This window comes from Phaethon aethereus, assembly GCF_964289735.1.
Source record: "Phaethon aethereus genome assembly, chromosome: 3".
NCBI classification, from domain to species: Eukaryota; Metazoa; Chordata; class Aves; order Phaethontiformes; family Phaethontidae; genus Phaethon; species Phaethon aethereus.
The window spans coordinates 57,100,649-57,115,317 of NC_138576.1; the positions used below are offsets into that span (position 1 = coordinate 57,100,649).

Below are 14,669 nucleotides of genomic sequence, written 5' to 3' on the forward strand. Positions count from 1 at the left end.
CATTCAAGATGACCTTTCCAAAGATGTCTTTCATTAGTAACACATTAGAGGACTAGTCCTGCCAGAGCTTTCAGCATTCCCAAAATGAGAAATATTTCAGCCCAAGTTGTATAGTTTTCTATTAATTTATTTTGTACAGTTTTTTTAATCACTTCACAATGGTACACTTCACAAGTCGCAGCTTCAAAAACTAAGTTCACCTTGTTTCTACTGAAGAACAAAATGTGAAGATCAAACTAATCTAATGACTGTCTAATGCTTAGGAAAAGTAAACACTTCTTGTCCTAGAGGAGAATAACATGATGCAAAGTCTAGATTTCTCAGCAGAGCTGTTTCCTATAATGCTAACAGAGACTATAAGACTCATTACAGAAGCAGGAAAATCTGCAGCCTCAGAAAGGCAACTTCATCCACATATATCCAAACACTATTGAGATTCCAGATATGAACAAGAATCGCTGAAGTCAGATCAGCACTAAAGGAGGGACCAGGTAAAACATACAGGTCATAAATCCACTAAATTCAAGCAAGAAAACTCAAAGGCATTAAGAAAATGTTACTATCTCCAAATTGATTAAGCTATCTCCTTAGCTCGTGTAAATCTGGAATACTGTTCACACCAGCTGAAAATATGGCTTTTCCTGTATTTTTAGAAGGAAGAAAAAACTCCAATCTCCCTGTAGGTTTTATTAGTCCTGCAGTACAAATGTAACTGAAGGATACATTAGCCAGGTCCTTTCCCTTAGCAGAGATCGGCAAAAAGCGTCTCGTAAGCAGTGTTTGCTGATGCCTGGATGGCTACAAGCAATTGTACATGCTGCAGGAACCATCTCAGAATCAGGCCAGAGAAGTACTGGTTACAAAAAGGAAAGATCTCATTCCAGTGTTCAGCTTCAATACCAAAATCTACTATTCTGTCCGTCCTACAAACACAAACCAGTGCACACCTGTGGGAGCATCTGCTTGTCCCTTCTCTTAATTTTTAGTTACTTTTAAACTAAACATGTGCAACACAAGAATCTTAGCAGTGTGACACCATAAAGGTACACTTGCAGTATGAGAGAAAACTGATGCACCACTGTGAAATAATGCACTAACCTGAGCACTCAGACTTACCGCTCAATTTCTTTACCTGTTATCATAAATAATTGGGCTTGTGTTATGGTGCATTTCTACACAGAGTCATGGATTATCAATGGACCAGATACTGACATCTCAAACTCCACACAGGTTATACAGGTGGCCAGTGTCTACAGTTGAAATTTTAAAAACTACCACACAAAAGGCAAAAACAGTCCAGGAAATTATTGCCAATGTGAATAGAAGTCTTATTATTATTTAAATAAAGGAGTTGGTATGCTGAAGTATAACACGCCTCTTTTTGGAGATTATCCCAAACATCAACCAGATCTCTAAATAAATTTATGAGAAGGAATACGCTCTGGTGGCAGATTTCTAATCCCACTGGAGAAAGCCCAGATCATCTCCATTTAAGGTCAAGCAAGCAACAGCTGCACATTTTTGTTCCCCAGAACAAAATAAAGCAAACCAGAACCTCCAACACAGATTCCTTTTTTAAAGCTTTTCCTTTGTGATATCCATGAGTGTCTGGACCCGTTCACCCAGGGGTGAATCAAATAGTACAATGATGAACTCATATATACTGTCTGTACCTGTCAGACTGACATGTCCTGTGAGCAGCACTTTGGCATCTGCCTCAGAACCCCACCAAAATCTCCGCGACTTACACGAGGGAATGATACTAAACTGAACTAGAAAAAAGTTCTCAAGAGAGGGTACCCAAACAAAGAAACATCAATAAAAGATCTGTAACATCCATGTGGTCTGAATTTGTGCAAGTTATTGCTATTTAACAAATATATTTTCAATCTTAACATTTCTTATCCGAGTTAGACATTTACAGAAGGCATGCACTGTATTTCTCATGAGACACTACTATTTTTATTAATGCCTTACCTTGCATATTTAAGTATCATTCTTTAAAAAAAAGACTAAGCTATGACCATGTCAGCAGCTCACAAACAAAATGAGCATTCTTTTAAGGCACCTCATTTCTAAAAAGCTCCAAAATGATGATTATGTCCAATTCACTAACAAAAAAAGCTGAGAATTTAGGGTAGAGTAACTAACACAGTCATTTTACAGTGACTTGGTAAAAGGGAGGAACTGGCATCACAGCTACTGCAGTGCCGCGTGTTGGACTTCAATAACAAAGTACAGAGGTGAATTTCAATTGTACAAGTTTCATATTACATCTTACAAAAAGCAAACACTGCAATGATAGCTGTACTTTTGCTGGATGACAGTATGCAATAAAAACATGAAAATTCCCTCATAAAAAGACCAAATACAGTTTTCTTGACTGTGAGATATTTGTAATGTTAATAATGCCATTATAAGTAAATTATGAAACCCGTTGCAGTGGCAAAGAACTATCACGCCTCACTGTGGAGATATTCAATTAACTTTCAACTGAAATATGTGACTAAGTTTTCTGGGCTTGATATTAAAGGATAACAGAAAGCAGGAAGATTTATTATATTAAAACTGAGTTTCTAACTTCAACTAGGTTATAAACATTTTTGCAGAAGAGCTAAACCTTATTTACAAAAATAAAAATAGAGCTCAATTTGAAACAAAGTGGTACGTCACTTCCAAGGTCTTTTTGTCTCTGGTTTGCAGCATGTATCACAGCAGGGCTTACAGGGAATGATAAAAAACAAACTAAACAAAAAAAACCCCACCATGTCTGGTTTCCTGCTCAAAGACAAGCACCCATCTATGCTAAACAATTATTGTCAAAACTGAATCTGTAAGTGTTCGGAGTTAGTCTGAGCTTCTGTGGTTTTGCCTGCAATTTCCAAATCAGGAAAAGGCACATGCTGTCAGTTGCGTTCACATACGAAGCCTGACACTGGCTGCTCGCACACTCAACAGTTCAGTCCTTTCACATCCAGTAAATCCTCCACTTCCCAGATGCACGAAACCTGCTCTGTATATGCACTGTGGTCTCATTTGTCATTTCCCGATCCAGGATAATATAGGTAAGATAACCTGCAAAGTATCATCCAGCTGCTACTCAAAATGGGTTCTCAAAAAGTCACTTGGGACAGTTTCCAGCCACAAAAAGAGGGAGGGGGAGGAAAAAAAAAAAGGGGGGGAGGCACGTGTTTTAAAGGAAAGGCAAATACTTCAAATTATATAGGCATGATAAATTTCAGAGATGTGCTTATATATGCCGGACCTTATTTGCAAAAAAAAAAAAAAAAAATCCTCTAACCCGCAAATTAACTTGAAAGGTTGGGAGAGGCTTGAAATACAGAGAAATTACTTCAGTTCAAGTTGTTCAATTCCTTCTTCATTGTCGGAAGAAAGATGATATTGGAAAGCACACATCATACACTGTAAACTGAACACCACCTGTGTAACTGAATTATCAAAACTATATATACTGAAAGTGTAGTTTAAGAAACCTCTTGTACAAAAGAAAACCATTCCAAGCAAAAGCCCACATGAAATGTGACCACCCCTAGAGATTTAGCGTTTTTTATGATGAAGCAACATTGCTGTAGCAGAAGTAACACATCCAAAACAGCTCCCTGAACAAACTCCCATTTAAGTTCTTGTTTAAGAAAAGGCAGGGTGTAAGCAAGCAGCTCCCTTTGCTACCCCACTGAAGCGTGCCGCTTCCCAAATTCTTTCACCCTGTGGCTGCACAGGTGGTCTCCCTGGCACACAGTTCCCTCCACGAGAAGAATGTTGTTGCCCATGTTTAATATATTACTGCTGTGAACAAGTTTAGAGGAGCGACTGCCTGGGTCAGAAGGCAGAAATGGGACCAATCACAACTTGCAAGCTGCTGAATGACACCGGCAGTCCTGCCTCTGAAACTTTTGTTATTTTTTTCCACTCAGCCTACTTCAATTGTTCCCACAACTTGGTCACAGACTCCGACAAGTTGCCAGAGATCTACAGACACTTCCCGTAGCCCCAAACAGGCTCCTCTCTGCTTCACTAACAGTCACACCACAGGTAAGGAACCACTTCTTTTTTAATTCTCACAGCGAGGCACTGTAGCTGTAGTTTACTACATAAACTCCTCTACTCAAATTAGCAGCTGGTTATAAATGTTTATCAAAAATATTGCTATTACAGCTCTGAGTCAAAAATATAATGCTGTGGGGGACATCCTTTAGGGACAATAAAGACAACTGAGATTTTTCTAATGCTGGTGGGACATTAGCTGTCCTTGGGTAAGCGATTTATATAGGTAGCATCACACCAGAGAGTGAGAATCTCTCATTTCCCTCAGACCTTTGTCCCTCCTTTTAAATTTAATTTGGTGGGGGTGTGTGGGTTGGGGTTTTTGTTGTTGTTTTGTGGGTGGGTTTGGATCTTTTTTGGTTTTTTACTATAAAATCTACAAAGAGAGTAATTAAAGTTTTGCAGGGACAATTTCGTTTCCCCAAAGCTGTCTATCCACAGCCCAACCAAAGGTAAATCTTTCACCTTTTAACTCAGAAAAGCACTTTGCTTATATAGCACATTGATGGCAAACCTTTTTTCCTTTATGATGAAAAAGTACCCTTAACGAAAAAAATTAAGCAGTTTATAGCAGTACTAGAACCGAAATTCTATCATATTACTCAAGTTTCAGTTCAAGCTACAGAATTCATAGAACATTTTTGCTGTGGATTCCCTTAAAGGTTTATTTCGTCCTGCTGGCCATTGTAACTGCCAAACTTGTCCTAGAATGATTCTAAAACCAGACAAATAATTTAGCTAGGATTTGTTACATCATGAACTGAATTTCAAATGCAGAAAGTAATCCATTTATTTCCAACTAAGGGAAGTGCGTACACACTGTACAACATAATGCAATATCAGCTTTAAAAATCACTCCAAACGAAAAAAGGTTTCTCAAACAGAAACATGTCACATAATGGGCATTTTAATATTTAGATATAAAAATATTTTTAAAAGAAATACAATTTGTGAATCTGTAGGTCACTAATGAATTTCTCCTCCTTACAATCATGTTCCCCCCTTCCATGAATTCACACATTACTACTTATATGTAGTTACGGTTCTGGTTTTAGAAAAGACAGACTTAATACAGACCTTAATCTTCTGAGACATGTTTACCCTGTTACTGAACAGACACGCCTAATTCCTTTTCCTATTACTGACTGGTAGGCATCAAGGAAAAATACATGCAGGTGCTTGGTTTTGTGCTCAGCAGCCTTGTGCCAGTTTTGAATAGACAAGTACTGAAAGTGTCTGGACATCCTGTTACTCCTAAGGCAAACAACCTATTATGAAGTTCTCTAGAAGCAGTTTCCACTAGGCAGAAGCAGCACTTCAGACCTCCTGGTGCTTTCAAACCAGTGCCCAAAACAAGCAAGAAGATTCTGACAGAAAGACAGGTTTTTTTCAAGGCTAAAGTTACGTAAAATGTATTTAAGTGAAGAGAGGAATTTGGGTTTATTCTGTCATGCACAGAATCTTTCTCCTGCATACACTGCAGTGCATACACATACACTGCATACACGCACCTTCAAACATACAGAGTTTACGCACACACAGATTGAACATACACAAAGAAATTGCACTGCTGTAGGCAGCCCTTTACTGGAATGCATCCATAGCTCCAGCAGGTTAGACACCCCTTCATCTGAATTCTATCCTGTCACAGAATTAGGTAATTTAAAGTAGATGACAGTGTGGCTCAGCTGTTAAGTTAAATCTAAAGATTTCACACCGATAACATCCCATGTCACAGACGTGCAAACCCTGAGTAACAACAGCCAACAGTCATGACAGAAGCATGTACTACATAAGCAGCTGACAAACGTTACAAATCAGATGTGAAATACTGCATTTAATTTACAGCAAATAACAGTTTTCTGCCACTCATTTGTCAAGACAACTATGTTACTTGTATTTAGAGAGATTCATATCTATGTATACACCACATTTCTATTTTTAAAAGTTGCATTTATTTCTCATCCTCTGAAGAGGTCAGGAATATACTGTCTTCACAGTACAGTATGAAACTCACTAAAATCAGTTTGTAATCAGATAGTGTAAAGGTGATTTTCACATATCTTTTCAGACCACCAGGAGACAAAAATGTATGGGATACGCCTACACAGCTACAAGTGCAGCTTTTTATTTACTTTAAGAATAATTTGATTTAGGAATAGAAAAATATCCCAACTGGAGAAACAAAAAATCCCACAGGGAAGTAATGTTACGCACCCTAAACTAGAAGACACTTTAGAACTGGAAGATTGCTTTTGCCTTCTAGAGATTGATACATCGCTTAAAAGAACTTTCCTTGCAACAAGTTACTTCTCAGAAGTTGAATTTACCTACTATATTCTTCTTTCAATCCATGCCATGTCATTGTTCCCTGAGCTGCTAAAAAGGTTAAGAACACAACTTGAAACATCCCCTTCCACTTCTACCTTTTAAATACGCTAGATGCATTTCAATTTTTACTTCTGTTCAAATTGCATTTACCCCATTTCCTATTAACAAGTAGTGTCAGATGAACCACTAGAACCTAAAACCTAATTTGTAACAACAAGGTGTGAAGTGCTCAGTGTGTGCAGTGGAGAAAAGAGTTCATTTCCTAAAAGAAAGTTACTATGTAAAAGGAAAATCGTACCAACAGACAGGAAAAAGTAGAGTGTTATTCTACTTCTTACTTTGATTAGGGGAACAGATGAGTATGGAGGCTAAAGCACCTGCCCAACATCCCACCGCATGGTCCTGCAGCAAATTTAACCCAGAGTGAAAAAGTGGCCCAAAGCATTAGCTCCCACAATACTCTAATGGACCAGCACACAGATAAAAGTCCCAGGTATCCACAAGGTACGTGGATAACTTTCAGAAACTAAATGCCAAACCTGCTGTGTTCAACTATTAATCAGTGTAGTTTCTTGGTATCTATACCTTTCGTATTCCCATGGACTTGAAATACAAGTAAAGCTCTTACTGATGATCTTGCTTCTAGTACACTGAGAACAAAACTAGTCAAAAGGAAGATTGTAAAAGGAGTGAATTAATATGGGGGTGGAGGGAAGAATCTAAATTAAAGTGTGCGCCTTCCCCTATCCTCTCCCAAACACATGAAAAATATTGACGCTTCAGTACAAAATAGGACTTCAAAACAAAAGGTAAAAAGGATAAAATGAGTTTGCTTTTCCTGTTACCAGCACTTCCCAAGCTTTATGAGCTGAATTGTTGCTTCTTCCCCCATCCTAAGGACAAGTTTTCTGTGTGTGACTGAAAAAAATAACATTATATGCCACTAGTCAGTCTCTAGCTCTCTTCGATGACTTAATGTATTCCAGCTGCAGTTTTGTCTTTCCTCTTGCACAATTCCTTGCTCTTTTTCCACACTCCCACTTTCTTCCTCTACTCATTTTCTTCTACTTTCCTCTCTCAATCTGTCTTCTTCTGCACTATTTTCTGCATTCTTGCCTTCACCCACCCCAGTCTGTTTTTGACCTCCAGCTCTTTCTTTCCCCTTTTATACTTTCTTCTTAAAAAGAAATATTTAAAAAATCAGCTTTCCTTTTTCTGCAGTCAAGCTGTGGAATTGGCTAATACCCTTAATACCCTTCTTCACTAACACAACAGCCTAGTGCAATTCTCAGCCTAAAATCAGAACAAGCAGCAGAATTCTGCATCCCTAGCATAGGTAAATACAAAATCCAGCTGCTGGGGTAAATCCTAGCAAGTCACGTCCATACTATTTATTTTTTTCCTAAGAAGAACAAAAATCTAAAATTAGGACATACCTTTATGTACTTAAAAACCTGTAAGAAACTTCTGTTTTATCATTGGTAACTTTTAGTAGTGAACTAAATTGACAATAGTGAGACCCTCTAGAGGTGTCTAGAGTTAATTCAGACTGCTTCCTTCTTCACCCCCTTCTCACACCTCATCTTTCTCACACAAACAAGGAGATTTTTCAGACTTGGAGGTCTCAACTGCAGTGACTCCACACTGTCTGTGAGGAGGTATTTTACAGCAGGGTCCAAACCACAGCAATGCAACTTGGAATAAGAGATACACATTAACACACGACAGCCAGTGATGATGACAAACATGCCTACACATCAACTGCAGCTGCTGTGCACAGGCAGAGCCTTAGAACTCTGCAATGTCTTCTCCTCTGGGCACCACACAAGCCACAGACAAGGGTGACAAAGGGCTCCAGGTTTAATTCAACTCACAGCATTTAGTCAAACATGCAGGGTTCTTTGCTTTGGCACTATACACACAAATCTTTAAACTTACTTCCTCTGAACATGCAGAGAATGCCTCTTCCTGCCTAGGAGTATCACACAAACAGCTACAGGAATTTCTTAGGCCAGGTAACAGTGCTAAACATGTATTAGACCAAGGATCACATAACTTGATGGTACTTTTTGCATCCCTATGGTTATGGTTATTAAGACATTTGATGAAACTGAATTCCTGGGTTTCGGAGACATCTCATTGTAAAAATCTGTGCAATAGACTTTTATGCAACATTACATTTTAACAACGCCTTTTTAAGGCTTCACTTGGTCGTATGGGACAGCAACAAATCAAATATGTCAAACCTCTTCTATTCCACTGATATCACTGCTGCATTTAGTAAACATATGACAGGAAACAGGCTGCGTCTAAAATTGCTGTGGCATTTTCAAAGGAGCCAAATTTATCCCATGTGACTTCAATAGAGTCAGTGCAGTTGCACCAGGAACGAGTGTGGCCCACAGTTTTCACTTTGGTCACATACCTCCTCTCATTGTGAAGGACACCCAGGAACAGAGATAAAAATAACCGAATACAAATCAGGGACACAGTCACATGTCAGTGAAGAAGGAAGAAATAATTGTGATCGGTGACTCATTCTAGGGCACCAGGTGTAGGGGATCCCCTACACAGTAACCTATGGGGTCAGCCACATGTCCTCTTCCTGCAGATTTGCGCCGTGCATAAGACGAGCCTTTCACATCCATTAACAGCACTGGACTAAACACAACTGCATAGCAATGCAGCCAACAGTTTCTCTTGTGCCATACTCAGTCTTGTCACACAAGTAACACTGACTTTAAAAAGTCAAATACAGTTTGCCCTTTTGCTGCACTTTCCTTTCAAGAAGTGGTGTGTACATGCATAACACTTCTTAATATTGACCTGAAACACAGACTGGGGACTAAACAGCAGAGAACAGCTCCAATTCGTGGCAACGATCAACCTTCGTTTCAGCGTAATTATATTTCAGGCTGTCCACTTTGACCTTGATAGCCACCCATATGCAGCTGTGTTACTGAATCTGTTTTTCTCTATGTACACTTTAGGTGGGTGACAGCACCATGGAGGATTAACAAGCAAGGTATGTGTTTATTAGTTGAAGTCATGCACTTTTAAAGACAAACTTGTTGAAATACAGACACAGAATTTGCTTCCTTTGCTTACAAAAAAACTTGACCCACAGACAGGCTTAGTAGGTAAAACAACATCTATGTCTTTTAAAAATTTCCAATTCCGTATGAGCTTTTAAAGCAAGACGACCAAGTTACTCTATTTTGACCTTTCCTCATCTCTTCTCTACACTGTTTTCTAGCCATAAAAGGTACACATTTTAACTTACACTACCTTCCTTTTTTTAAGATCCTTTCTTATCATGTGTCTGGTAATGTACGTTCTCAAACAGCTGATGTGTGACCGCTCAGCTGAGCCATCTGACCTACTGCCTGCTCCCTCAGTCATTCCAAAGAGAAGAATAATTTTTTTTCCCCTCCCTGAGAGATTTCACCGTATGTCCTCACCTGTGGTGGCCTTGCATCTGTGATACCCAACCAGTTAATATTGCCTTTTACGGAAGCACTTCAAAGCCCCAGGTCCTTGCCCCAAGTCATGCAAGTGAAACATATGCAGCAACACAGCAGTGCAGGTACTAGCATGTGTACAGTAAACCTATTGCTGTACACAGAAGTGGACTTCTTGTGTATATACCCTGGTAAAAACTCATGCTGCTCAAGTCCTTCTGAGGGCCCCATGAAATACAGCAGCCTGGAAAAAGCTGGGTATGTTGCTGCAGCAGGTAACTCACAGCCCAAAGACCACAGGTTGTACACTCCTACATTAAAAAATGACACAACAAGTTGTGATGAAGTCATCCACAGGAAATACTGTTCTCTGTGCAGTGTCCATCACACAAACTAGTTACACAAACTTTTCTGTAGTAGTGTAAATCCATTAGTGGTTCACCTACCATGCCTTGTCTAGAAGAGGATAAACAGCCTAATGCACCCCAGTACATACTGGGCTGGGAGAACGAATGTGTCTTCAGCCAAGTCACTTGAGAATTCCTGTGCATGTCTTGCCTTTACTGCACTTAGGGCAGACAGTGACCAGCAAAGAGCTAAGCAGAATATACTTGGCAGGCACTTTAACTGCCTAAATAGACAAAAAACAGGTACAGCGTGAAGTCAAACAAAGCTGAAAAATTACAGTCACTAAGAAAGTAAGTTCCTGGTGTGCGTTTTGTTTGCAATAAAGTTAAGATCAACTATAGCTCAAAACATCATAACAAAATCTGAAGTTCAGTTTTAGGAGAAGATGTCATCACATGGAATGCTCTAAAGGTATTAAAATATACAAGTGTAATCTGGTTTCTTTTAAAAGTCTCTTTTTAAATACCAACACTGCCACTGAACTGAAAGCTGCTAATACAGCACCATTTGACTCTACAGTCCCACATGGAAGGACTAAAAAAGAAGAGTCTGAAAGACACTTCTGTTTCATTTTAAGGTTTTTCTATTTTAGCCACATCTAAAGAAAAATTCATGAACAACATTATGTCTTATTCAGTCAGGATCATCAAGTAATTTGGACAGCAGATATTGAAGCAATGTTTTCCTTTATGTCACATATACGAGTAGAGAGGAATTTCATTTATTGCCCCTTCCCTCTCCCCACAAAAAAGAGGCGGCCTTCTATCAAGGATATGATCATGATATAAATTCATAAAACATTTAGGGGCAAGTACAGCTTTAAGACCGAAGTTTGAGAGATGTATATATCATCATCATCATCATCATCATCATCTTGAAAACCAATTTTTCACATTGCGATAGCACCTATCAAATTCAGCCTGCTATGAGCTAAGCAAGCATATATCAAAGCCAGCTTCTTGCCATAGAAGGTTTGTAAAGGAGGGTTTTTACGCTGCAACTACTTTTGGGGAGTTTTAAGACAACTGACACCCTGTGCTCCCATCTGCCATTAAAAAGGGGAAAAATACACTTGAAATAAAACACTCACTTAAGGGACGAAGCTATATACATGCTTGATTTTGTTCCTCACAGCAGTCCTCTGCCTTTGCACATAAATTTTGTAACATGTGGTCCTACATGTATTAAAAAAAAAATTACTGCTTACTCTTGTTTTGTCTGTTGAAAAACATACTACTAAAATTCACTATAGCAGTGATTCATTTGCTTTTAATTACACACCATAAGGATTTTTTACTTGGAATGGAAATCCTTCAATAAGATTTCTTTTCCTCCCTTCCAAAGGCAGGCACCGGTAAATCAGATTATCTGCCTGGGGCACTAACAGCCAGCAAGTAATATCCAGATCTCCTGGCTGAAAGGTCTGTGACTGTAGCTGTACCATCAGGCTTTCACATGTGCTTGAACGCATAAAGCTTGGGGGGTTGGGGGGTGGGATGGAAATGAGTCATGGCCTTTTTACAGACTGTGAAGCTTGGAGAGGTGAGGATCTAAAGCAATGATCTGAGTAAATACCACATACCCATAATTTTCATTTTACAATTCCCCACCACTGCTAAGAAGCAGGTGCTCAGGAGCAGCCTTCAGGAAGAGAAGCACAATATAGCACAAAGCTAAACCTGAAAAAATTTTAAAACTCCTGTTTTAAAGTAAAAGTATTGTAAAGGCAACCTATTTGCTTCAGGCTTTTTAGAACTTTAAAATAATCTCCATTTGCACTCAACAATACACTTCTGCATTTCTAACTCTTCACTTTCCTGCTTTCCCAGCTCCACAAAGGCTGTCTAAAACAAAAAGAGAAGATAATAGGCACTTTGCACTGTTCCTGACAACTTCTCTTCTTTCCTGCACTCCTAAAACCTCTGGTTTGTGCCCTCTGCTTTCTTGTTGCCATGGAGAAGGTCCAATACATAACCCGCTCTGCTCTGAGGAGAGCCTCAACTATTGAGGTCAACCCACAAGCACGCCAAAGGCTCCAAGAGCTCTTTGTGAATTTCTGCCTGATTTTAATTTGCCTCTTGCTGATCTGTATCATTGTGATGCTCCTCTGAAGTTCCAGCACTTCTCTGCACTGTCCTCTAGGAAAGTCACCCCAGAGGGAAGACAGACCTACACCTGCAACTCCCAATGCAAGGATCCTCTTGTGAGAGGGGCTAGCACTTGGACTAGAGCTGTATGCCAACCATCGCACTATTCTCTTACTACCTGCTACATGTATTAAAAACCCACTACTTCTGTGCAGAACAGTGTTTAGAGCCTGTTGTTACAAAGTTGTGCATGACCTAATTTGTCTGTCTCAATCAAGAGATGTCTTTTCTGAATGGGGTAAAGTACTGGCTCTTCATGGAGTTGGTAAGTTCCTCAACATTTTAGCTAGATCACACAAACAGCAACTTCACTTTTGGGGGACCTAATTGTTTTTAGGTTTCTCTGAAAATTCTTAAGCCTTTGGAAGGGTTGCAAATTTGGCCCGTGTCTGCCCAAGGAAGATCTACAGGCACACAGCCCTTAACGCATCCTAGGAAAAATTTCTGCTCTGCTTACTTCAAAGGTGCTGCATCTCTGCATTATCAACTGAAGGCATTCAAATTGGTTTAGTGTTTTTAAGGGAATAGGAGAATAATTCAAAAATGTCTTATAACCCCAAAATAAAAACTATTTCATATGCTTTTCTCCCTATTTAAGGGATCTTATATATATATACACAAACATGTATGTGTGTGTATATATATGTGTATATACACACACACACACGCAACTTGGATCTGGAAAAGAAAAAGACAACTTCATTGACAGTATTTTTCAGTAGATACATCTTTACAGAACTAAGTGACATCTGGAAAGTTTTTTTGCTATGTTTTGTGGAAAATTAACACGACAACACTGGTATCAAAGATTTAAATTTTATGTAGTCATTTAACTGGCATGACAATTGGCACAACTCAAAAATTCAAAAATATTTCTGAGAGTTCTTAACATTTGGCTTCATACAAATTTATTACAGCCTGATGTAATTTATGCAATATCTCCTTAGTTTAAAACTACAGAAAACTTGGTATTTGCCAATGTCACTCACGGTGGCTTATATCCGATATGGTAACAAGAAAGTTTTAGGTCACCCTTGCTGCTGTGATTGAAGTGTATCACACAAATACAATTAACACGACCACCCTCAACTGCCTATTAGAGAACCATCAAGTATTTTTGTAAAATAAATGATACATAAAAAAATAAAATAAATGATAAACAATTATGCACTGGAGGGAAAGCATTGCAGAATTGTCTTTACAACATGTAAACCACTGTCTATACACAGAGAAGATGAAGTTCCTACTCCAGCAGTTGTCAGTAACAAGATCTAACCCTCCTGTGTTGCTGGTATTAAGCTAAGTTCCTAGAAACTTTATACAGTTTTCAAATTTAAAGAAAGCTCAAGAGTCAGTAGACAGAGGTCAAACAGACATCTATTTTTTAAACAGGCATCTTTCTATAGCACCCTATGTATGCAATCTTACAGAAAATCAGAACAAGTATATCTTAATCTTTTATTCTGCCTTTAAGACTTAATGTTCCATGAATGGGGGTTGACAATAAACAGCTGAGCAGGAAGGGAAGAAAACTTTGAAAAAACTATGTACTCAGTGGAACGCAAGCAAGCCCAGTAGTGATGCACTTCTTAACTGGCAAATAGATATGCTGAGACCAGACCTCTGAAATAAGGTTAATCACTAGAGGAAATTAGGTCTTTACTGTATGAGGATTAAGGCAAGCACTGATGAGATTGGCAACACACACTCCCACTGGCAAGTTAGTACATGAACATCACTGATTTGAACTGTCAGTGGAAGTCTCAATTTCCATTTCATGCATTCTGATCACTCGCACAAACGCATGAGATGTTAGTAAATGCACTTTCCCTATTAATCCTTCTTCTTAAGAAAAGCCACAAAGTGCACTTTGGTGGGTGGGGTTAAGAAAAAAAAAACCTTCCTGAAGAAAAAAAAGTGTTAAAATATCAGCACATACATTCTCAGAATATGTTGGGATTCTAAGTTTCGCAAACCAGTACAGTATATAAGCCAAAGTAAAGCGTTGCTAAAAAAATACTCACCCCTCCATAAAAACAAACCTACCATTTTTCTCTTATGTACCTGAAAAACCAATAAATAAACAAGAACAAAACAAAGGTATAAAATAAACTGGAAGTCCTACTGTTATTTTACAGGAATGCAGATAAATTGCACATACTGTATGGTTCATTTGTGTCTTACAGTTCTGCTGATCTGAAAAGCGGCTACTGTCCTCTACATCACTAAGTGTCAACTGAATCTAGAGATTAAAAAA

The 14,669-nt window shown here is 38.7% G+C and overlaps 2 protein-coding genes across 2 annotated transcripts in view; one reads left to right on the plus strand and one right to left on the minus strand.

The window, feature by feature from the left end:
- CEP85L (centrosomal protein 85L) overlaps positions 1-14,669 on the minus strand; it is a gene marked incomplete at both ends in the record, with an annotated part of 122,943 nt that overhangs the window by 46,537 nt on the left and 61,737 nt on the right. The gene's annotated exons all lie outside the window — the stretch shown is intronic.
- Positions 12,218-12,376, plus strand: PLN (phospholamban; the record flags this gene model as incomplete). Its single annotated transcript, XM_081998175.1, has 1 exon — positions 12,218-12,376. The coding sequence occupies one exon, from the start codon at positions 12,218-12,220 to the stop codon at positions 12,374-12,376; it is 159 nt and encodes a 52-aa protein (XP_081854301.1).